At 45.6% G+C, this 24,688-nt stretch overlaps 1 protein-coding gene across 1 annotated transcript; it reads right to left on the bottom strand.

Moving 5' to 3' along the window:
* Positions 1–61: 61 nt before the first annotated feature.
* On the bottom strand, positions 62–21,100 carry LOC311120439 (ATP-binding cassette sub-family B member 10, mitochondrial-like; the record flags this gene model as incomplete). Its single annotated transcript, XM_084157848.1, has 16 exons — positions 62–179; positions 9,651–9,791; positions 10,090–10,124; positions 10,210–10,253; positions 10,425–10,605; positions 10,723–10,802; positions 10,909–11,118; positions 11,232–11,327; positions 11,653–11,788; positions 12,004–12,150; positions 12,331–12,532; positions 14,177–14,303; positions 14,475–14,666; positions 15,033–15,213; positions 16,244–16,479; positions 20,806–21,100. The coding sequence occupies 16 exons, from the start codon at positions 21,098–21,100 to the stop codon at positions 62–64; spliced, it is 2,421 nt and encodes an 806-aa protein (XP_084013974.1).
* Positions 21,101–24,688: the final 3,588 nt, after the last annotated feature.

The raw sequence follows: 24,688 nt of genomic DNA, 5'->3' as shown, positions 1-24,688 counted from the left end.
ACCGCGTTCGGCCTATTTCCCTTACCCACCATTGAGAATGTCTACGTATTCCATTGGACACTTACCCAGCCGTCATCCATATTAGGTTCTTCGGGGTGACAGGGGGAGACTTCGTAGGCAGGCTACAGGGCTCCCCGGTTTTGAAGTGAGCAGGGCTCTCCATGTATGGGACTGTGGTCCTGATTCCAAGCCACGGTGCCAGAGCCGTATATGGAGAGCCTGGGATTTGTAAGACACCCTCATGGCAAGCAAACTATAACTGCAAACAGGATCCCGGTTGGAAAGCCCTTCCCTTATCAAGGACCGCAACTTTATAGCCATATAGGAATGACAACACCAAGGAAGGAAGGTAGTTTACGTTCTTGTTCTGACATACTACTGCAGGTTGATAACAAAAATTGTAATGTTGCTTTGAGCTTGGAATTCCTTCCATATAATTTTATTGCAATTGCACAGCTGTTTTAACAATGGGTTGGTCTGTAATTTTTGCTAGTTGGATCTTTCCGATTTTACTCGATTTAGAATTCTAGACCACAGTGGGTTATCCAAACAATAACAGATGCCCCATTGACTCAGGCCTGTAGTAGCATACGTTTAATCAAACTATTTGCATGGTGCTAGTCGCATGCATGCAAAGTTATTTTTTGAAATGTTGATTTTGTGACAAGACCAAATAAATATATTATTATTCCATCAGCTGTACCCAGACCTCTTTTTGGCCATCAGTGTGTAGGTGTACCCTGACCTCTTTATGGCCATCAGTGTGTATGTAGGTGTACCCTGACCTCTTTATGGCCATTGCCTGACAGATTCTCTGAAACAGATCATAACAGCTATACTATGCTGACTAAGCATGTTATGGTAAGCAGCATAGTAGGATATTTATTGTCTACTTAACATTAGGGTTGTAAAAAAAGACACGTTCCAGTAGGTGTAATAAATTTATTAAACAGTATATATATTTGAGACATTTCAAGACATAGTGGCGAGGTAATCTGCTCACAGCAATACCCCAGTCAAATAATTTGTTGACAGCCTGACCACATGCCATAATAAGCTATCCAAGAATCTCATATCCAACCTTAGAATGCTGTGTTTAATGAAAATGAATAGCTGCTGAGCAATCTTTTTTTTTTATTTATTTTTTTATTGTTTTTATTTATAAAATTTTTTTTTTTTTTTTTTTTTTTTTTTTTAGTCATTTAGCAGACGCTCTTATCCAGAGCGACTTACAGGAGCAATTAGGGTTAAGTGCCTTGCTTAAGGGCACATCGACAGATTTTTCACCTAGTCGGCTCGGGGATTAGAACCAGCAACCTTTCGGTTACTGGCACAACGCTCTTACCCACTAAGCTAGACTTTTCCATTGAAATACTGTGAAAATCAGTCCTTCCATTAACTTGGTCTTATGTATTGTGTTGTACAAAATAAATATAGCATTTATTTGAGTAATTCTACAGCTGAGGCTGGTTTAGTTTGAAGGGTCTGCGATCCCAGCTGCTGCCACTCAACTGTCTGCCCCAGCAGGTGATGCCCCAGTTTAGCCACTCAGAAGACCAATCCAGCCTGGGCTAGAGAACCGTACACTCAAAAAAAGTTAGAAATAAAACCAAAAAGGGTTATATTGCTTGTTAGTATATTGTGTATTAAGGCACCCCTAAAGGTTTTTATATAGAACCCCAATTAACCCTTTTTCTTGAATAGCCTAGAACTTTTAGGGGTGCCATATATGAAGCAAGTATCTTTTTTCTAAGAGTGTAATAGGGCCAGAATTCAATCCGATCACCTAATTTTATTTTATTTTGTTTTATTTAACCAGGTAAGCCAGTTGAGAACAAGTTCTCATTTACAACTGCGACCTGGCCAAGATAAAGCAAAGCAGTGCGATAAAAACAACAACAACACAGAGTTACATATGGGATAAACAAAACATACAGTCAATAACACAATAGAAAATCTATATACAGTGTGTGCAAATGTAGTAAGTTATGGAGGTAAGGCAATAAATAGGCCATAGTGCAAAATAATTACAATTTAGTATTAACACTGGAATGATAGATGTGCAGAAGATGATGTGCAAATAGAGATACTGGGGTGCAAATTAGCAGAATAAATAATATGGGGATGAGGTAGTTGGGTGGGCTAATTACAGATGGGCTGTGTACAGGTGCAGTGATCGGTAAGCTGCTCTGACAACTGATGCTTAAAGTTAGTGAGGGAGATAAGAGTCTCCAGCTTCAGAGATTTTTGCAGTTCGTTCCAGTCATTGGCAGCAGAGAACTGGAAGGAATGGCGGCCAAAGGAGGTGTTGGCTTTGGGAATGACCAGTGAGAAATACCTGCTGGAGCGCATACTACGGGTGGGTGTTGCTATGGTGACCAATGAGCTAAGATAAGCCGGGGATTTGCCTAGCAGTGATTTATAGATGACCTGGAGCCAGTGGGTTTGGCGACGAATATGTAGTGAGGGCCAGCCAACGAGAGCGTACAGGTCACAATGGTGGGTAGTATATGGGGCTTTGGTGACAAAACGGATGGCACTGTGATAGACTACATCCAATTTGCTGAGTAGAGTGTTGGAATCTATTTTGTAAATGACATCGCCGAAGTCAAGGATCGGTAGGATAGTTAGTTTTACAAGGGCATGTTTGGCAGCATGAGTGAAGGAGGCTTTGTTGCGAAATAAGATGCAGATTCTAGATTTAACTTTGGATTGGAGATTGTCATGGATTCAGCCGAGGCTGCTCCTCCTCCTTGCTCGGGCAGGCTTCAGCGTTCGTCGTCCTCGGAGTACTAGCTGCTGCCGATCGATGTTTCGGTGTTTGTCTTGTTTGGTCTTTATTGTTTACACCTGTTTCCCATTATGTTTTATTGTGTTCCCTTTATAACCCTCTGTTTCTCATTGTGTATTGTGCGTAATTGTTTTGGTCTTTGCGACAGTTGCCCATGTGTGCGGGTCTTATTATTTCCTCGCTGTTTGAGGTTGCCTGTGTACTTTGTATTTTGCACTGCATCCAGTAAAGTTTCTGCCAGTAGCTCGGTGTCCTGCTCTTGACTTCGCCTACCGCATACACGTCGCTGTGACAGAATTACGCACCTTTAGACATGGAGTCAGCAGGAGCGGCGGTGCCAGCTGGATCAATAGAAGAGCGCGTAGAACAACAAGCGGCTATGATCCAGGCTCTCGGCACCGCCATGGAACAGGTGGTGAAAACCGTGGAGCGATGGGAAAGAAGAAGTTGGTCTACACCTCCTCCGACGATACCACCACCATCAGCTATGCCCATCGCTTCATCTCCGGGGTCCAGTGGGATTTGGCTCTCGCTCCCGAGGGCTTATGATGGCACAGATGCCGGGTGTCAGGGTTTCCTGCTACAGGTGGAACTCTACCTGGCAACCATCCACCCGGCGCCCTCGGGATATGAGAGCGTGTCCACCCTCATCTCCTGTCTGTCCGGCAAGGTGCTGGAGTGGGCCAACGGCGAGTGGGGGGGAATAGACGCCGCTACAGTCAACTATGCGGAGTTCACCCGCCGCTTCAGGGCAGTATTCGATCATCCACCAGAGGGTAAGGCGGCGGGTGAACGTCTATTCCACCTTCGACAGGGGAGGAGGAGCGCGCAGGAGTTCGCACTGGACTTCCGGACACTGGCTGCCAACGCGGGATGGAATGAGAGGGCCCTCATCGACCACTACAGATGTAGCCTGAGGGAGGACGTGCGTCGGGAATTGGCCTGCAGGGACACCAACCTAAACTTCGATCAACTGGTGGACATGTCGATTCGCCTGGACACCCTGTTGGCTACCCGCGGACGTCCGGACTCGGGGCCATCCATTCCATACCCCAGCACTTCCGAGCCGACCCCGATGGAGCTCGGAGGTGCTGGTACTAGGAGAGAGACCAGGAGAGAGGCCGTCCCCTGCACCAACTGTGGCCGCAGAGGATACACTGCTTGTCGGTGCTGGGGAGGGTCTCCTCGGAATCGAGGCAGTAGGCCGCGCACTGATGAGTCATTCCAGGTGAGTAGGCGCCCAACTCACCCAGAGCTCCCTGTTGCGCATATGTGTATTAAAGTTGTGTTTCCCGAGGTTTCTCCTCATTCCCAGCATAAGGCGCTAGTCGATTCAGGCGCAGCTGGGAATTTTATCGATCGCCATTTCACCCATAAGTTAGGGATTCCTATAGTTCCAGTGGATGTGCCCTTCCCTATCCATGCTCTAGATAGTCGCCCTTTGGGGTCTGGGTTGATTAGGGAGGTCACGGTGCCGCTCAGGATGAAAACGCAGGAGGGCCATGAGGAGATAATTTGGTTGTATTTGATTGACTCTCCTGCGTTTCCCGTGGTGTTGGGGCTTCCCTGGTTGACGTCTCATGACCCCAACATTTCATGGCAACAGAGGGCTCTCAAGGGATGGTCTGATCAGTTTGTCGGGAGGTGTGTGGGTGTTTCCGTAGGGGCCACGACGGTGGAAAGTCCGAACCAAGTTCCCACCATGCACATTCCACCTGAATATGCCGATTTGGCTCTCGCCTTCTGTAAAAATAAGGCGACTCAATTACCACCCCATCCCCCGTTCCATGTGTCTCTCCTCAGGCCGGTAGTAGCTGGTCCACTCCAGGAGAGTGAGGTACGAGAGGCTCCTCCGCCCCCGTTGGACATCGAGGGGGCTCCGGCGTACTCAGTCCGTTCCATCTTGCCTGCAGTATCTCGTGGAGTGGGAGGGGTACGGTCCGGAGGAACGGTGCTGGGTCCCTAGGAGGGACATCCTAGATCCCTCCATGTTGAGGGATTTCCACCAGAGTCAAGGGGGTGGGTACTGTCATGGATTCAGCCGAGGCTGCTCCTCCTCCTTGCTCGGGCAGGCTTCGGCGTTCGTCGTCCCCGGAGTACTAGCTGCTGCCGATCGATGTTTCGGTGTTTGTCTTGTTTGGTCTTTATTGTTTACACCTGTTTCCCATTATGTTTTATTGTGTTCCCTTTATAACCCTCTGTTTCTCATTGTGTATTGTGCGTAATTGTTTTGGTCTTTGCGGCAGTTGCCCATGCCTTATTATTTCCTCGCTGTTTGAGGTTGCCTGTGTACTTTGTATTTTGCACTGCATCCAGTAAAGTTTCTGCCAGTAGCTCGGTGTCCTGCTCTTGACTTCGCCTACCGCATACACGTCGCTGTGACAGAGATGCTTAATGTGAGTCTGGAAGGAGAGTTTACGGTCTAACCAGACACCTAGGTATTTGTAGTTGTCCACATATTCTAAGTCAGACCCGCCGAGAGTAGTGATTCTAGTCGGGCGGGTGCAAGCAGCGTTCGATTGAAGAGCATGCATTTAGTTTTACTAGCATTTAAGAGCAGTTGGAGGCTACGGAAGGAGTGCTGTATGGCATTGAAGCTCGTTTGGAGGTTTGTTAACACAGTGTCCAATCAGGGCCAGATGTATACAAAATGGTGTTGTCTGCGTAGAGGTGGATCTGAGAGTCACCAGCAGCAAGAGCGACATCATTGATATACACAGAGAATAGAGTCGGCCCGAGAATTGAACCCTGTGGCACCCCCATAGAGACTGCCAGAGGTCCAGACAACAGGCCCTCCGATTTGGTACATTGAACTCTATCTGAGAAGTATTTGGTGAACCAGGCGAGGCAGTCATTTGAGAAACCAAGGCTATTTAGTCTGCCAATAAGAATGCGGTGATTGACGGAGTCGAAAGCCTTGGCCAGGTCGATGAAGACGGCTGCACAGTACTGTCTTTTATGGATCGCGGTTATAATATCGTTTAGGACCTTGAGCGTGGCTGAGGTGCACCCATAACCAGCTCGGAAACCAGATTGCATAGCGGAGAATAATAATAATATGCCATTTAGCAGACGCTTTTATCCAAAGCGACTTACAGTCATGTGTGCATACATTTTTACATATGGGTGGTCCCGGGGATCGAACCCACTACCCTGGCGTTACAAGCGCCATGCTCTACCAATTGAGCTACAGAGGACCAGGTACGGTGGGATTCGAAATGGTCGGTGATCTGTTTGTTAACTTGGCTTTCAAATACTATCGAAAGGCAGGGCAGGATGGATATAGGTCTGTAACAGTTTGGATCTAGAGTGTCACCCCCTTTGAAGAGGGGGATGACCGCGGCAGCTTTCCAATCTCTGGGGATCTCAGACGATACGAAAGAGAGGTTGAACAGGCTGGTAATAGGGGTTGCGACAATTTCGGCGGCTAATTTTTAGAAAGAAAGGGTCCAGATTGTCTAGCCCAGCTGATTTGTAGGGGTCCAGATTATGCAGCTCTTTCAGAACATCAGCTATCTGAATTTGGGTGAAGAGGAAGCGGGGGAGGGCATGGGCAAGTTGCAGCGAAGGGTGCAGAGCTGGTGGCCGGGGTAGGGGTAGCCAGGTGGAAAGCATGGCCAGCCATAGCAAAATGCTTGTTGACATTTTCGATTATCGTAGAGCTGCTAGAGCTGCCGTGGTCAACTGTAAGTGGTGTTATTGTGAAGTGGAAACGTCTAGGAGCAACAACGGCTCAGCCGCGAAGTGGTAGGCCACACAAGCTCACAGAAAGGGACCGCCGAGTGCTGAAGCGCGTAGGACATTGAAATCGTCTGTCCTCGGTTGCAACACTCACTACCGAGTTCCAAACTGCCTCTGGAAGCAACATCAGCACAATAACTGTTTGTCAGGAGCTTCATGAAATGGGTTTCCATGGCCGAGCAGCCACACACAAGCCTAAGATCACCCATGCGCAATGCCAAGCATCGGCTGGAGTGGTGTAAAGCTCGCCGCCATTGGACTCTGGAGCAGTGGAAACACGTTCTCTGGAGTGATGAATCACGCTTCACCATCTGGCAGTCCGACGGACGATTCAGGGTTTGGCGGATGCCAGGAGAGCGCTACCTGCCCCAATGCAAAGTGCCAACTGTAAAGTTTGGTGGAGGAGGAATAATGGTCTGGGGCTGTTTTTCATGGTTCAGACTAGGCCCCTTAGTTCCAGTGAAGGGAAATCTTAACGTTACAGCATACAATGACATTCTAGACGATTCTGTGCTTCCAACTTTGTGGCAACAGTTTGTGGAAGGCCCTTTCCTGTTTCAGCATGACAATGCCCCCATGCACAAAGCGAGGTCCATACAGAAATGGTTTGTTGAGATTGGTGTGGAAGAACTTGACTGGCCTGCACAGAGCCCTGACCTCTACACCATCGAACACCTTTGGGATGAATTGGAATGCCGACTGCGATCCAGGCGTAATCGGCCAACATCAGTGCCTGACCTCACTAATGCTCTTGTGGATGAATGGAAGCAAGTCCCCGCAGCAATGTTCCAACATCTAGTGGAAAGCCTTCCCAGAAGAGTGGAGGCTGTTATAGCAGCAAAGTGGGGACCAACTCCATATTAATGCCCATGATTTTGGAATGAGATGTTCGACAAGCAGGTGTCCACATAATTTTGGCAATGTAGTGTATTTGATCACTGAAAGTGGTCACAAAGGTGTATGAGTAGAATGGATGAGGCAAAAATCCAAGGAATTGTTTTGGATAGCCCAGATTTGTCTGAACTGAATTTTACAGTAAATTATACTGAACAAAAATATAAACGCAACATGCAACAATTTCAAAGATTTTACTGAGTTACTGTTCATATAAGGAAATCAGTCAATTGAAATAAATTCATTAGGCCCTAATCTATGGATTTTGCATGACTGGGCAGGGGCTAAGCCAGGCCCAGCCAATCAGAAAGCATTTTTCCCCACAAAAGGGCGTTATTTCAGACAGAAATAGTCCTCTGATGTGGAGGTCCTGGGCTGGCGTGGTTACACGAGGTCTGCGGTAGTGGGGCCGGTTGGACATACTGCCAAATTCTCTAAAACAACGTTGGAGGCAGCTTATGGTAGAGAAATGAACATTCAATTCTCTGGCAACAGCTCTGGTGGACATTCTTGACATTTTAGCAGACGCTCTTATCCAGAGCGACTTACAGTTAGTGAGTGCATACATTATTTTATATACTGGCCCCCCATGGGAATTGAACCCACAACCCTGGCGTTGCAAACGCCATGCTCTACCAACTGAGCTACATCCCTGCCGGCCATTCCCTCCCCTACTCTGGACGACGCAGGGCCAATTATGCGACGCCCAATGGGTCTCCCGGTCACGGCCGGCTACGACAGAGCCTGGATTCGAACCAGGATCTCTAGTGGCACAACTAGCACTGCCTTAGACTACTGCACCACTCTGGAGGCATTGTGTTGTGTGACAAATCTGCATATTGCCTTTTATTGTACCTAGCACAAGGTGCATCTGTGTAATGATCATGCTGTTTAATCAGCTTCTCGATATGCCACACCTGTCAGGTGGATGGATTATCTTGGCAAAGGAGAAATGCTCACTAACATGGATGTAAACAAATTTGTGCACAACATTTGAGAGAAAGAAAGCTTTTTGTGCATATGGATCATTTCTGGGATTTTTTATTTGAGCTCATGAAACATGGAACCAACACTTTACATGTTGGTTTATATTTTTGTTCAGTGTAGTTCAGTTAAAATTATAACTTTTTTAAACACACTTCACACACAGATTGGAGAGAAAAAAGCAACAGGGTAATAGCACCCTCTTTTGGTAAGAGGAAATATTTTCTGAGAATATGCGATGACAGTATGATACAGAACCAAAATATAAACCTGTCATGTAACTTCAATACTGCAACTGCTGTAGTAGTAGGGCTATTAGTGGGGGTCTATTTGAAAAAGTATTCACAGAATATCGATTCGATTTTATTTTCACAGATGCCTAATGATTTAGAACACAAAATCATCAAAATATAATATTTGATTACATTATTACAACATACTGATTTTACCCAAGAGCCTTGTGTAGAGAACATTTATATAGGACTTATGCCCCAAAACATCTGAATACAATAGTGATATAGGGATAGTGGAATCGGTTTAACGGGGAGAAAATGTAGCTATTAGTAAAAGTGATTAATATTACAGCAGGGACTGGCATCTCCAGTTCTCGGGGGGCCGGAATGGTGTCACACTTTTTCCCCATCCTTAGCAAACACAGCTGATTAAACTAATTGCATTCTAAACTGAATATCATAATTAGTTGATTATTGGAGTCAGGTGTGTGTTAGCTGGGGCAACGCACAGATTTGGTCAAATTTTACCTACTGAATGTTAGATTGTTCAGACATGTTCACCAAACTGGTAGCAAAGAAAGACCCACCTTTGAAGATGAATTCTGTGATTATATCTTATGTAAATCGAATATCCTGCATAAATTCCATCACAATAAAATTATAGCCAGTGACTAAACAGGTAAAATAGCAGAATATTTTCATGGATATGCACATCATTTTCCTAACTGATCAGTGGCGGTTCATTCATTGCTTTATCAACTGCAGTGAAATATGTTATTTGATTATCTTCTACATTTATGACAATGTACAGTACCAGTCAAAAGTTTGGACACACCTAGTCATTCCAGGGTTTTTCTTTATTTGTACTATTTTCTACATTGTAGAATAATAGTGAAGACTTCAAAACTATGAAATAACACATATGGAATCATGTAGTAACCAAAAAAGTGCTAAACAACTAAAAATATAATTTATATTTGAGATTCTTCAAAGTAGCCACCCTTTGCCTTGATGACAGCTTTGCGGCGTGGACGGCGTCAGCGTTCTGGATGGTGGTGAGGCGGTGGGCGATGATCAGCACAGTGCGCCCATCCATGAGCCGCTCCAGAGCCTCCTGGACCAGGAACTTATTCTCTGCATCCAGGGCACTGAGGAATAGGGGGAAAACGTTTATTTATTTAATAAAAATGAATAGATTAGAATTAGATCAGAGATCCATTGAGTTCTCTTCAAATACTTGTTTCGGTCTCTCACTATTGGGACGTGAGAGACCTCACTTGTTATCAGACAACCAGGGTTATGCAAGTAACCTCAAGTTATAGCTCACATTATATTGTTGGGTTGTTTGACCTTTGACATCACCCAGCTCATTGACCTTGCTTAACTGTCCAAAATGAAGAGGAAGTGACTGAAATGAAACGTGATGTGATTCTGCACTTCTCTTACCTTGTAGCCTCATCAAGTAGAAGTATTTTGGGGTTCTGAAGGGAGGAAACATTATTACATTAGCTCAAATGATTAAAAACATCAATTGTTGATGCATGTAATCGGGTGTAATTAAATTACCTTCAGCAGAGCCCTTGCAATAGCAATTCTCTGTTTTTGACCACCTGTTGGTTCAAGTAAAATAAGTAATTCCATTCCAGCTGTTAAAGAAGCTATGGTTTTAGCTATGAAGAAGAACTCCATAACAAAACCCATATCTGTCTGTAGTCAGATCATTCAGGGTTGAGAATATCCAGTGAAGTCCAACACCATCATTAGGAAATCCATGTATTTACCTGACAGTAGAACACCCTTCTCTCCCACCACAGTGTCAAAGCCTTCGGGGAAACCGTGGACAAACTCGTAGGCATTGGCGATCTGTGCAGCCTGCTGGATTTCCTGAACTGTGACCGTGTCAGAGTCGGGAGCTCCATAGGCAATGTTCTCATCAATGGAACAGGAGAAGAGCACAGGCTCCTGCAGACCCACAGAGGGAGAACAGTACAGGGACAGACCACATGTCACAACACAGCTCAGCCACAACAATGGGAACATGTGGTCAACTAATAATAATGTCATCATGTGACCAATTACCTGACTAACAGTTCCAATGTGACTCCTCAGCCAATAAGGATTCAAATCTCTCACATCATGCCCGTCAATAGTGATCACACCTACACAGCAAAACAGGGATCTCAAAATCAGAAGACTGTTGATGAAATGGAAGAGACAGTGACATGAAGCTGCTGTAAGAGATGACCTCCTGGCTGCAGTCCTCACCTGAGTCTGGGTCATAGAGCCTGAGCAGCAGGGAGACCAGGGTGGATTTGCCCGATCTGCTCGGGCCTACCACCGCCATGACAGAGCCGGCAGGCACGGAGAGACTAAGGTCCTGGAAGATAGGGGCATCTTTGTGGGTTGGGTAGGCAAAGGAGACATTCTGGAACTCCAGATTACCCTTCAGTTGCTCTGGCCTCAGCACAATACCCTCTACAGAAAAATGAGGAGGAACATGGACATGCCAGTTTAGATGCAGAGGAGTCTAAGGTGTTTTGCACAATGCTGTCTCAGTGTGGTCTAGAATGGAGGGGCATGATGCTGACCATTAAGGGGAAACTCAGGCTTCCTGTCCAATAGCTCCCACAGCCGTGCCCCTGCTCCAAAACCCTTCATCAGCTCAAAGTAGAACGAGCTCATCCCTGTTCAACAAAACAGACAATTAAACAGAAGCTCAGAGATAGAGAATCCGTTTTTTTATTTAAGTGTGATTTGTTCATTGATTAATTTACATTTTAGTCATTTAGCAGACACTCTTATCCAGAGTGACTTACAGGAGCAATTAGGGTTAAGTGCCTTGCTCAAGGGAACGTCGACATATTTTTCACCTAGTCGGCTTGGGGATTAGAACCAGCGACCTTTCGGTTACTGGCACAACGCTCTTAACCACTAAGCTACCTGCCGCCCCGGGCTGGGGTTTTCCTCAGAATGCATGGATAGGCAATGAGACAATTATATGCACCCTACCTGCAATGCTAATGCCCACCCAGAAGGCGTACATGTGGAAGGAAGAGAGCTCTCCCACAGTTATGTGTTCGGTGGCCATCAATAGCCCTCCCTTATACAGCACAGAGAAGATGATGATGTTGCCACTGAGTCCTGTCTAAAAAAGACCCATAGGAAAGCAGTTACAGCCCAATGGCCCCTGAAGGAATACAGGCCAGAAAAGCAGAAGCTTCCATCACAGATCACACAACTCTGTGATTCCTGTCTTTCAAGAGACCAAAGGGGTGGAGTACATTTCAACTGATGTCATTGACAAAATGTCAACCATCTCTTTAGGGGAAATTGGGCAACATTGAATGGCTGAATGCTCACCACGCCAAAGAACCCGGCCAGCAAAACGGCTTCCTGTTTGGCCAGGTGGAGAATGTAGTTGGCCTTCTCTGTATACTTAGCCACCTCTGTCAGCTCCTTACCAAACGCCCGAACTGTCCTCATGTTGCTGATACGCTCTTCTGCCAACTACATGAGAACAGAACAACAGAGTCTCAGTCTGTTCAATTGGTTTCAATTCAACATTTTGGGGTTAAAAGACCCGGATGTTGATTAGGTTGTATTTGTACTCTGCTTGAAGAGTAATCTAGGGGAAACACAGCCTCAGTAATGACTGTAATGATGAGCCGTTAGCAGGCCTTATCTTACCTGTGTGGCCTCGGCCAGAGAGTCCTGTGTGCGTTTGGATATGGAGCGCAGGTATCTCCCGTATATGACAGCCAGGCCAGCCATAGGAGGCACGATCATCAGCACAAAGGTTGCTAAACTGGGTGACACGTAAAACTGTTGGCAGAGAGGGAAGGAGAGGCCAGGAAACATGAGGCAATTTAGCTCGTCTTTTAAGCTTGCTCTGTTACCTTTGGAACCTGTAAAGCCACTAATGACTAAAGAGGATGTGTGAACATATTTATCAACTTATTCAACTTTACTATATTTAGTATAATAATGTGTTATGGATATTTTGCTATGCATAATTTGTTTCAGGAAGTGACTGAAATGAAACGTGTACAGTAACCAAGGAAGAAACTCATGGAAGTAACTCGCTAAATTCTAATTTCCTGTTGTGACAGAAAGAACTTTGGTCAAACCAATCTACGTAGAGTAACCAGAACAATGAAGAAATGTAAGCCGGGTGTACACCACACGATTTGGCCATGATTTAGCTTTCCCAGACAAGTTTTTGAGATTGGAGACAAAATCCCCACGTCGTTGCCTACTCGGGGCACGCGGCTGTCACCTACGCTCGTTTAATGTTTTCGGGTCAAAGACACAATCTGAGGGCTACCGATCTCGTCTTTGAGCAGTCCCAGACGTCCATATATTTTAAAACATATTTGATTTTACTGGCACAAAATCTAACTTAAAAAGGCACTCGCACATCTGAGCTATCTCTTTTGTAGGTGCATGGCAACAGTTGAACAAGATGAAACCCGCACACTGTTCTTGATAGTATCCCTGCTCTTTAATAAGCTTTAAGTATCGGCCTCAAGGCCTTCATCAGAGCTTTTGTGAATTTTTTTAATTAGCACCCTTATGTAGACATAGCCCCACCCACATCCGTTCCATGCATCGAATGGGGTTGGAGTCGAGGGAAAACAAGTGCTACCAAATATAACAATGTGCATTTCATAAATATTCTAATACAGTGTGTACATAAAACGTATTAAACACGTATGTATAACCACAATGAGGACATCAACCCACTAAGCAAGTTTTCATAAATCATTGGTTACAGCGCAAGAAAAACGTCAGAGTAATCTGTAATGGGGGCATTAATTCATATTCACATTTACAACATAACATACATAGATATTTTCAAACATATTTGATTTTATTGGCGCAAAATCTGCAATGCTCTTGTAGTGTGAGATTTACAACAAGTTTTGAGAACGGTGATCAGCAACAGCCAATGAGAGCTCAGCAGAGAAGAAGCGAGTGAGATTACGTTTAGCATCACCCAGAATGTGTAGACTCTTGAGCAGGAGCGATGACTACTACTAGTATGCGTTTGGACTTGCCTTTAACCAAAGTGAAAGTGTCAAATCGTTACAGCTCTGAAGTTCACAAGGAATGTTATTCAATTAAACTCTGTATGGTGAATGTCTGACTGAAAGTTTATGAGGCTGCTTTGAGCCATAGCTCGTAGCTACGCTAAATCTAATCACAATGTTTTTGTGAGACAGCATGATATCGAGAATCCTCACAACCAAGTGAATAATATTGTAGTGTGTGACCACCGTCTGTGCCACATCGTTTAGTGTGCGCACCACAATGTTGGCAAGACAACAAACTACAGGAAAGACGGTCGTTTAATGTGAAAGGCTCAGCGATGTTAGGATTTTTAAAGTCTTGTGTCCACCCGAGGAAAGCCTACCTGAAGGGATGAAAAAAATCACATCTTCTTCCTCATGACAATAAACCAGTTGACTTGCATTCTGATGAGACTCAGAATCTTAGAACTGACCCCAGTACAGAGAAAAAGGGTCTTTAACACCCCAAAGCCGTGTCCGCAGACAGGTGGTTAATGAGCTCCCCGGTACGAGTCTTATCAAAGAAACCCACCTCCTGCCTCAGAATGGAGGAGAATAGGGTTACACTTAGATTTCTCACAATCTGTTGCCCTGCAAGAGTCATAACATCATTGTTTTATACATTTCCTCTGTATGGCATCAAAAGTGTAAACAGTCATGACAATTTTCAGAGATAGTAAGTTAAGTTCCCTCATACAGTCACCTGTGTAATTGCTATGGAAACCTACTCTGCATGCACTGGAAGCAAATGGTGACACTCACCTGAGATTTGCATGAGGTAGACACGGGCAGCGCCCCCACAGAGGAACACCCCTAAGAGCGTGAAACACAGAGAGCAGAGGGAGGCACTGAAGTCCTCTGAGGAGCTGGAGTAGATGGTGTCAATAACCTGGCCAAGAAAGAAGGGCGCCGACATGGTGACAGCACTGGAAACCACCAGGAAACCCACAGCCGCTGTGGAGGATAGCATAGATAACAAAATATAAGAGTCAAAACAAGTTACTGCATTATTGTTTAAAAAGGGAAACTTTCATGACAACAAATAGGGCCTAAGGAAGGAATAAGGGATGTAATGAAGTCAACCCTATACAGGCACAAGTTAGTGATAACATTGTTATTTCAGTGTAATGTGTCACTTAGTGTGTTGTGAAATCTGTTATGAATGTATTGTAATGTTTTTAAAATTGTATAACTTCCTTAATTTTGCCTGACCCCAGGAAGAGTAGCTGCTGCATGCTAATGGGGATCCATAATAAATACAAATGTTTGTCATTTTAGAAGTTGTCAGTGGTGGTACAGTGAACCAGTGACATGACCTACCTGACAGTCGCAAGCGCTCAGGGTGGGCAAGTTGTAATATCCTTTTGACATCCTCAGTGGGTATCCAAGTTGGGGTTTGTTTCGTTTCTGTTGCTTGTTCTGAGTCTGTTGAGGAGCTGTAGTTTGCAAAGTTGACCGTGGTTGTCCATGAGCTCCTCAACAAATGGCGCGGTATGGGGAACTGTCCAAGTGGAACACAAGGCACGAGAGAGGTGCATCTCCTCGGGTGTAAAAGCGAAGCGCGTGCCAAAGGCTTTTCCCACTCACCTCTCGCCCCTTTCGTTGTCCCCTGGACGTCTGGCATTCTAACCAAACTAGTCTATGTGTTCGGGATTGAACGTTGCGTTTCAAAAGATGTACTCCTGGACATCTTGACAACAGCATCAGTCCCATTCTGGTGCACCCAAGCCAGTTAGCGAGCGACTCAGACAGAAAAGCAAAATAATTCAAAACTCAAGTGCGCTAGCGTTTCAGAGCCCTCTTTAGGACGCTATTTCCGGCTTTTCAAATGTGAATAAACCATAAAACTATAAAAGAGGTCTTAAAACACACCTTTTTAGCTTTGCTTTTCCTTTTTCCTTGTGAAGCTCATTGTGTTGCATGTCTGAAATAAGCTGTATAAATAAAGCTTGATTTGAATTGATTGGCTACATGCTACATGCAAAAAACAAGTTTATTTGACCAGTACACTCCAGGCATGGTACATTTATATTTCACAATCATGAAGATACTTCCTATTTCAAGTCCATTCACCAGCTCTATTATTCCAAGTTGTCTTAATTTAACTTTAAGGAAACGTCTCCTTCTACTGGCCAAATAAGATTACATCTTTTAGTCTCAGAATTGTATTGACTCAGGTTGATCTCTCCCTTTCCACAGACCAGCTTTCAGGTATGGCTTCCATTTACTCTGGTATTCACTTGAAGCTGAAAAACCCCAAGACACCCTGGGTGGACAAACTGAAGCTTGATGGTTTTGCACTGATGGTACAAGTGTTTTATTGAATGTTATGATTTCTGACCATTTTTCTTTCCAGGTTATAATTGAAAGGATTCAGGAGTTGCATCAGAGACCCCCTCAGCGTCTGTCTCCACTGTGCTGAGCTGCTGTCAGGGCATCCTGTCCTCCCCAGTCCTCTCTGTAACATGCACCACTAAGTACAAGCTACTGGTGGAGCTGCTGGCCAAGCTGTGTCAGAGCAAACCACAGACCCCCTCACACCCCAGGTGTTTGAGGTCCTTCTTCTTACCCTGAGCAGCTACCTCACGGTCCAGAGGCAGCAGGACAACGCCAACCGTGTGTTTCTCCACGTCACAACACACATGCTCCAGCACCAGGTCCTGGACGGCCGAGGATGACCTACTTGTTCGCCAGCACCTGATTAGGGACATCCGTGGTAAGGTGGACACCATCCTGCAGTCCTCTTCCTGCCAGACCATCTCCAGGCCTATAAGGAGGAGCCAGGGATGAAGAACGGGCTGGCAGGGAAGGGCCTACTCTCCCCAATCAACTCCATACTCACAAAGCTCTGTGCACAACGGTACTGTGACACCACTCTCCATTATGCTGCCAGGCCAAGTTCCCTCCCGCTGCTCTTCAGGTTCTCTCTGGACGGGTTCTCTCTGGACGGGTTCTCTCTGGACATCTACTGTAAAGGAGAGGATAATAAACAACTCTGCTTTTTTGACACAGTTAATCACCGCCTTGGATTTCACAAACCAGGTGACTCTCAAAGACACGTTTGATGGTGAAAACTGGAGCTTAGCTCTGCTGGCTTTGGAGAACCTCTTGAATTTATGCTTGATGGGAGACATTTACAATGTGTCGGCCGACAGGATAAAGCACGAGGAGGTTCAGTTGATTTTCTACAGGAAGGTGGTGAGGCTGTTGTTCGACAATGCCCAGCCCATCATATCAGCATGGTACGAACCATGTGGACGACAGGTAAAAAAAGAGGACTGAGCACGTCCCCATTCTCATCGACGGGGCTGTAGTGGAACAGGTTGAGAGCTTCAAGTTCCTTGGTGTCCACATCACCAACAAACTATCATGGTCCAAACACACCAGACAGTCGTGAAGAGGGCACGACAAAGCCTATTCCACCTCAGGAGACTGAAAAGATTTGGTATGGGTCCTCAGATCCTCAAAAAGTTATACAGCTGCACCATCGAGAGCATCCTGACTGGTTCCATCACCGCCTGGTATGGCAACTGCTCAGCCTCCGACCGCAAGGCACTACAGAGGGTAGTGCGTACGGCCCAGTACATCACTGGGGCCAAGCTTCCTGCCATCCAGGACCTCTACACCAGGCAGTGTCAGAGGAAGGCCCTCAAAATTGTCAAAGACTCCAGCCACCCTAGTCATAGACTGTTCTCTCTGCTACCGCACGGCAAGCGGTGCCGGAGCGCCAAGTCTAGGTCCAAAAGGCTTCTCAACAGCTTCTACCCCCAAGCCATAAGACTCAGCTAATCATGGCTACCCGGACTATTTCCACTGCCCCCCCACCTCCACCCCCACCCCATCTTTTTACGCTGCTGCTACTCTATTAATTATTTATGCATAGTCACTTTAACTCTACCCACATGTACATATTACCTCAACTACCTCAACTAGCCGGTGCCCCCGCACATTGACTCTGCACCGGTACCCCCCTGTATATAGCCTCCCTACTGTTATTTTATTTTACTTCTGCTCTTTTTTTCTCAACACTTTTTTGTTGTTGTTGTTTTATTTTACTTTTTTTATAAAAAAATAAATGCATTGTTGGTTAAGGGCTGTAAGTAAGCATTTCACAGTAATGTCTACACCTGTTGTATTCGGCGCATGTGGCAAATAAAATTTTATTTTATTTGAAATCACTGCTAGGCAAATCCCCGCCTTATCTTAGCTCATTGGTCACCATAGCAACACCCACTCGTAGTATGCGCTCCAGCAGGTATATCTCACTGGTCATCCCCAAAGCCAACACCTCCTTTGGCCGCCATTCCTTCCAGTTCTCTGCTGCAAATGACTGGAACGAACTGCAAAAATCTCTGAAGCTGGAGACTCTTATCTCCCTCACTAACTTTAAGCATCAGTTGTCAGAGCACCTTACCGATCACTGCACCTGTACACAGCCCATCTGAAATTAGCCCACCCAACTACCTCATACCCATATTGTTATTTATTTTTCTAATTTGCACCCCAGTATCTCTATTTGTACATCATCTTCTGCACATCTATCACTCCAGTGTTAATACTAAATTGTAATTATTTTGCACTATGGCCTATTTATTGCCTTACCTCCATAACTTACTACATTTGCACACACTGTATATAGATTTTCTTTTTTTCTATTGTGTTATTGACTGTACGTTTTTGTTTTCCATATGTAACTCTGTGTTGTTGTTGTTTTTATCGCACTGCTTTGCTTTATTTTGGCCAGGTCGCAGTTGTAAATGAGAACTTGTTCTCAACTGGCTTACCTGGTTAAATAAAGGTGAAATAATAATAAAGTTGGATGGGTTCCGCTGGGGTAAAGCAATCTTTAAGTCATACCACAGATTCTCAATTGGATTGAGGTCTGGGCTTTGACTAGGCCATTCCAAGACATTTGAATGTTTCCCCTTAAACCACTTGAGTGTTGCTTTAGCAGTATGCTTAGGGTCATTGTCCTGCTGGAAGGTGAACCTCCCAGTCTCAAATCTCTGGAAGACTGAAACAGGTTTCCCTCAAGAATTTCCCTGTATTTAGCGCCATCCATCATTCCTTCAATTCTGACCAGTTTCCCAGTCCCTGCCGATGCAAAACATCCCCACAGCATGATGCTGCCACTAGCATGCTTCAATGTGGGGATGGTGTTCTCAGGGTGATGAGAGGTGTTGGGTTTGCGCCAGACATACCGTTTTCCTTGATGGCCAAAAAGCTCAATTTTGAGTACCTTCTTCCATTTGTTTGGGGAGTCTCCCACATGCCTTTTGTCGAACACCAAACGTGTTTGTTTATTTTTTTCTTTAAGCAATGGCTTTTTTCTGGCCACTCTTCCGTAAAGCCCAGCTCTGTGGAGTGTACAGCTTAAAGTGGTCTTATGGACAGATACTTCAATCTCCGCTGTGGAGCTTTGCAGCTCCTTCAGGGTTATCTTTGGTCTCTTTGTTGCCTCTCTGATTAATGCCCTCCTTGGCTGGTCCGTGAGTTTTGGTGGGCGGCCCTCTCTTGGCAGGTTTCTTGTGGTGCCATATTCTTTCAATTTTTTTATAATGGATTTAATGGTGCTCCGTGGGATGTTCAACATTTCAGATATTTTTTTATAACCCAACCCTGATCTGTACTTCTCCACAACTTTGTCCCTGACCTGTTTGGAGAGCTCCTTGGTCTTCATGGTGCCGCTTGCTTGGTGGTGCCACTTGCTTAGTGGTGTTGCAGACTCTGGGGCCTTTCAGAACAGGTGTATATATACTGAGATCATGTGACAGATCATGTGACACTTAGATTGCACACAGGTGGACTTTATTTAACTAGTTATGTGACTTCTGAAGGTAATTGGTTGCACCAGATCTTATTTAGGGGATTCATAGCGAAGGGGGTGAATACATATGCAGGCCCCACTTTTCCATTATTTATTTATTCAAGTTATTTTTTTCATTTGACTTCACCAATTTGGACTATTTTGTGTATGTCTATTACATGGAATCCAAATAAAAATCTATTTAAATTACAGGTTGTAATGCAACAAAATAGGAAAAACGGCAAGGGGGATGAATACTTTTCCAAGGCACTGTAGCTATCAGCAATGTCAGAGCTAGTAAAAGAAAAAGAGATCAGACTTGGTAGTACAGTGGGGGAAAAAAAGTATTTAGTCAGCCACCAATTGTGCAAGTTCTCCCACTTAAAAAGATGAGAGAGGCCTGTAATTTTCATCATAGGTACACGTCAACTATGACAGACAAAATGAGGAAAAAAATTCAAGAAAATCACATTGTAGGATTTGTAATGAATTTATGGTGGAAAATAAGTATTTGGTCAATAACAAAAGTTTCTCAATACTTTGTTATATACCCTTTGTTGGCAATGACACAGGTCAAACGTTTTCTGTAAGTCTTCACAAGGTTTTCACACACTGTTGCTGGTATTTTGGCCCATTCCTCCATGCAGATCTCCTCTAGAGCAGTGATGTTTTGGGGCTGTCGCTGGGCAACACAGACTTTCAACTCCCTCCAAAGATTTTCTATGGGGTTGAGATCTGGAGACTGGCTAGGCCACTCCAGGACCTTGAAATGCTTCTTACGAAGCCACTCCTTCGTTGCCCGGGCGGTGTGTTTGGGATCATTGTCATGCTGAAAGACCCAGCCACGTTTCATCTTCAATGCCCTTGCTGATGGAAGGAGGTTTTCACTCAAAATCTCACGATACATGGCCCCATTCATTCTTTCCTTTACACGGATCAGTCGTCCTGGTCCCTTTGCAGAAAAACAGCCCCAAAGCATGATGTTTCCACCCCATGCTTCACAGTAGGTATGGTGTTCTTTGGATACAACTCAGCATTCTTTGTCCTCCAAACACGACGAGTTGAGTTTTTACCAAAAAGTTCTATTTTGGTTTCATCTGACCATATGACATTCTCCCAATCCTCTTCTGGATCATCCAAATGCACTCTAGCAAACTTCAGACGGGCCTGGACATGTACTGGCTTAAGCAGGGGGACATGTCTGGCACTGCAGGAGTTGAGTCCCTGGCGGCGTAGTGTTTTACTGATGGTAGGCTTTGTTACTGACTAAATACTTTTTTTCCCCACTGTATGTGCCAGGCTCCTCAACAGTGGGGAAATCCTCCTCTATTTCTCTGCTCTTCCTCAGGTGTCGCCTGTTCCTCCTGAAGACTTGTCCCTGTTCTGTCTTCACCTCATAGGACCTTTGCTCCACTGGTCTGACTACTGTGGCCCTCTGCCACCAGTGTTTCTGTCCTGTGAGTGGCTGAACTCTCACCCTGTCATCTCGTTGCAGCTCTGTGAGATCCTTAGCAGAGGTGTCGTAGTACTTTGCCTGTTTCTGCTGTCTTTCTTCGAACTTCTCCAGCTGACAGTTTGCCATCCCCTGTCTCAGAAGATTTTCACTCATTATAAGTAGTGTCTTTGTACGTCTTCCCATGAGCACCATTGCAGGGCTGCTGTCTGTTCCCTGTGACTGGGTATTTCTGTGATCCAGCATGGCCAGGTATGGGTCAGCACCTGCTCTCTTTGCTTTTGCCATCAGTCTTTTGGCTGTTTTCACTGCCGATTCCACTTTCCCATTACTTTGCGGGTATCCTGGAGACGATGTTTTGTGTGTAAAGTCCCAAGCCTTACTGAAACTTCGGAACTCGTCTGAAGAGTACTGGGGACGATTGTCTGAGTAAAGGATGTCAGGTATCCCATAGCGTGCAAAGTGTGTCTTCAGTTTTCGAATGACCGTTTTCGACTGTGTGTTCTCCAAATGGTCCACAGTTGGAGAGATAATCAACTGTGACCATGTAGTCTCTGTCGTTGAACTGGAACAGGTCAGTCCCTATTTTTTCCCAGGGACGCTTTGGTGCTTTGTGGGGCCTCAACGTTTCTTTCTGCTGCTTCATACCCCATGCCGTGCAGGTGCTACATTGTGCCATGTATGTTCTCAGCTGTGCATTCATGCCTGGCCAGTAGACACACTCGCGAGCTCTTCTCAGACATCCCTCTGTTCCTATGTGTGAGGAATGGATTCTCTGCATTATCTCTGACCTGAGGGCAGTAGGCACAACGGCTCGCTCACCTCTGAAGATAACTCCATTTTGCACACTCAGCTCATCTCTGTTGTGAAAATACATGGCTACTTCCAAGGGTACATACCTTTCACTTCAGGCCACCCCTGCAGGATCATATTTTTCAGTGTCTGGAGCTCTCGGTCCAGCTCAGTGGCTCTCTGGATGTGCTTTAGTCTCTCGACTTGACCCAGGGAGGTAGCGTATCATATTGATTGATTCCACTTCGACCTCCACAGGGCCTCTGTTGTCTTGTTCTGTGAGGTTCGCCCTGTTCAGGGTGTCGGCCAGAACCACATGTTTTCCCGGAACGTATCGGAGACTGACCTCATAGTTTTGGAGTCTCATGAGCATGCGTTGTAGTCTTTTTGGTGCGCTGAGAGGCTTTGTCATGATGCTCTCTAGACGCTTGTGATCTGACTGCACTTCCACAGTTCGTCCATATGTGAATTGGTGGAACCTCTCCATGCCAAACACCACTGCAAGCTGCTCCTTCTATATCTGTGCATACCCTTTTTCAGTCTCTGTCAGGGCTCTGCTGGCGTATGCTATTGGTTGTCCTCCCTGCATCAAGGCTGCTCCTAACCCACTCTCCGAAGCATCACACTGTAGTACAAGCTGCTCTGTTGGGTTGTAGTATTTCAGCACAGGGGTCTGTGCAATGGTATCCCTGATTTTATTGAAAGCCTGCTCATGTCTCTCTGACCACTCCCACAGTGAGTCCTTGTGTGTTAGCTGTCGCAGTGGCTCGCAGAGCTCCGTGGCATGGCTGCAGAACTTGGCTAGGTAATTTACCATGCCCAGGAAGCGCTGCACCCCCTGCACATCTGTAGGCCTAGGCATCTGTTTAATGGCTGTCACTTTTCCTGGGTCCACTTTCAACCCCTCTGATGTTAGCAGGTGGCCAATGTAGGGCACTTCCTTCAGCCTGAGCTGCAGCTTCTCCAGATTCAGCTTGATATTGAGCTTCCTGCATCTGTCCAGGAGCATTTTTAGGTTTTTGTCGTGGTCCAGAGTCGCCGCTTCATCGTTGTCTCCTTCTCCCACAATCAGGATGTCATCTGCAATGATTTTGACTCCTGAAAGACCTTCCATTGCCTGGTTCAACTTCCTCTGAAAGATCTCTGGGGCTGGACTGATTCCCATTGGCATGCGCAGCCACCTGTAGCGTCCCATTGGAGTAGAGAACGTGGTGAGATAGTTGGATTCCTCCTCCAGTTCCACATGCCAAAATCAATTTTTTACATCACAAACAGAGAACACACGTGCTCTGTTCAGATCTGGCAGCACGTCTTCAACAGTGGGAAGTGGGTAATGGCTCCTCTTGAGCGCCTTGTTGAGAGGTTTCGGATCAATGCACACTTTTAGTTTTCCAGACGGTTTCTTCACTACGATCAGGCTGCTAATCCAATCTGTGCTTTTTTCAACTGCTTTTATCATCCTTCTTTTCTCTAGACCACTGAGCTCCTCTCTGAGTGGTTTATATAGTGCTACTGGCACTCTTCTCTTTGGCAGCTGGACGGGCTCCACTCGCTCATCCACTTCCAGCTTCAGTTTGCCGGATAAGCATCCATCTCCCTGGAATACGTCAGAGTACTCTTGTTTACTTTGCTCTTTAGTCCAGGATCCTGTTATTTTCTCGATGGCCAGGATGTTGTGATGCTGCACAGTAATCAACTCCATTGCCTGGATAGCCTTACTGCATAGAATGGGCCTGTGCACATTCTTGTTGACTACGATGAACTCAACTCGGTAGATTTTCTTATTGCGTGGATTGATCACTTTAAGTGTGCTCTTCCCCAGTGGCGTCAGAGTACTCTTGTTATACATCACCAATACCTGACTGCAGGGCTCTAGGTGACTGGCTTTTATGAGGTTTGCAGGGATAACATTACAACTAGCACCACAATCTAGCTGAAATCTGACTGACTTTTTGTTGACCAGCATGGTTGCAAAAAGAGCTGCATTGGGGTCTGTGGTTATCTCCTGCACCACGTTGATGCTCTCTGACTTTGGCCCTAGTGTGATGCAGAGAACATCCTCACCGCTCTCTGAGTCAGCTAACGCATTTTCCATTGCCAGGACTCTGTTTCTCTTGCTGGTCCCTGCACTTTTGCAAACCGTAGAGAAGTGATTGTTTTTTCCACAGGATTTACATTTTTGTCCATATGCAGGGCATTTTTCATTTTTCCTCTCATGTGTCCGTCCACAGTATCTGCATTGTATAATGCTCTGTCCCTCTGTAGGGTCTCCTCTCCCTCTCGTCTATCTTTCTGTGTGACTGCATGCACTGCTACAGGGACCTGCACATTTATGACTTTAGCTCTCTGTCTGGACAGTTCTGCAGCTCTGCCAATCTGTATGCATTTCTCTAAACTGAGATCAGTCTCTCTGAGTAAGCGCTCTCTTAAGTGTGGGTCACATGTGCCACACACAATCCTGTCCCTGATAAGAGAGTCTGTGATTACTCCAAAGTTGCAGGTGGCCACTAGAGTCCTCAATTCAGTGAGATATGTTGGTGAACACATAATAAGGAGAGGGAGTACAAACCATCGACGCTAGACAGAGAGGAATTTGCTTAATGCAAAAAGGCAGTTTATTAAAACAGAGAGATCTTGTCCTGCTCAAGCTACATGCATGGACCCAAATCAATTGCCTCTCATGGAGACAGTTGAGAAGGAATGATTAAACAGAGTTTACAGCATTACTTTATACAATGTAACATAAAGGAAGGGGTCCTTCTTCTAGTCCCTTGATTGGTTCCCGAGGCGTAGGAGGCGGGTCTGCTCTGTCCAGAGCAGATGCCCCATTGGTGCACGGCAGAGTCCTCTGCCCTTGGCACCCGACCAGTAGAAGGGGAGTTGAGAATGAGTGTGCGTCCACAGTGAGATATCTGTGTGTGTCAA

This window comes from Coregonus lavaretus, assembly GCF_964263955.1.
Source record: "Coregonus lavaretus genome assembly, chromosome: 1".
NCBI classification, from domain to species: domain Eukaryota; kingdom Metazoa; phylum Chordata; class Actinopteri; order Salmoniformes; family Salmonidae; genus Coregonus; species Coregonus lavaretus.
The sequence above is the reverse complement of the archived record's forward strand: the minus strand, read 5'-3'. Positions and strand labels throughout refer to the sequence as shown.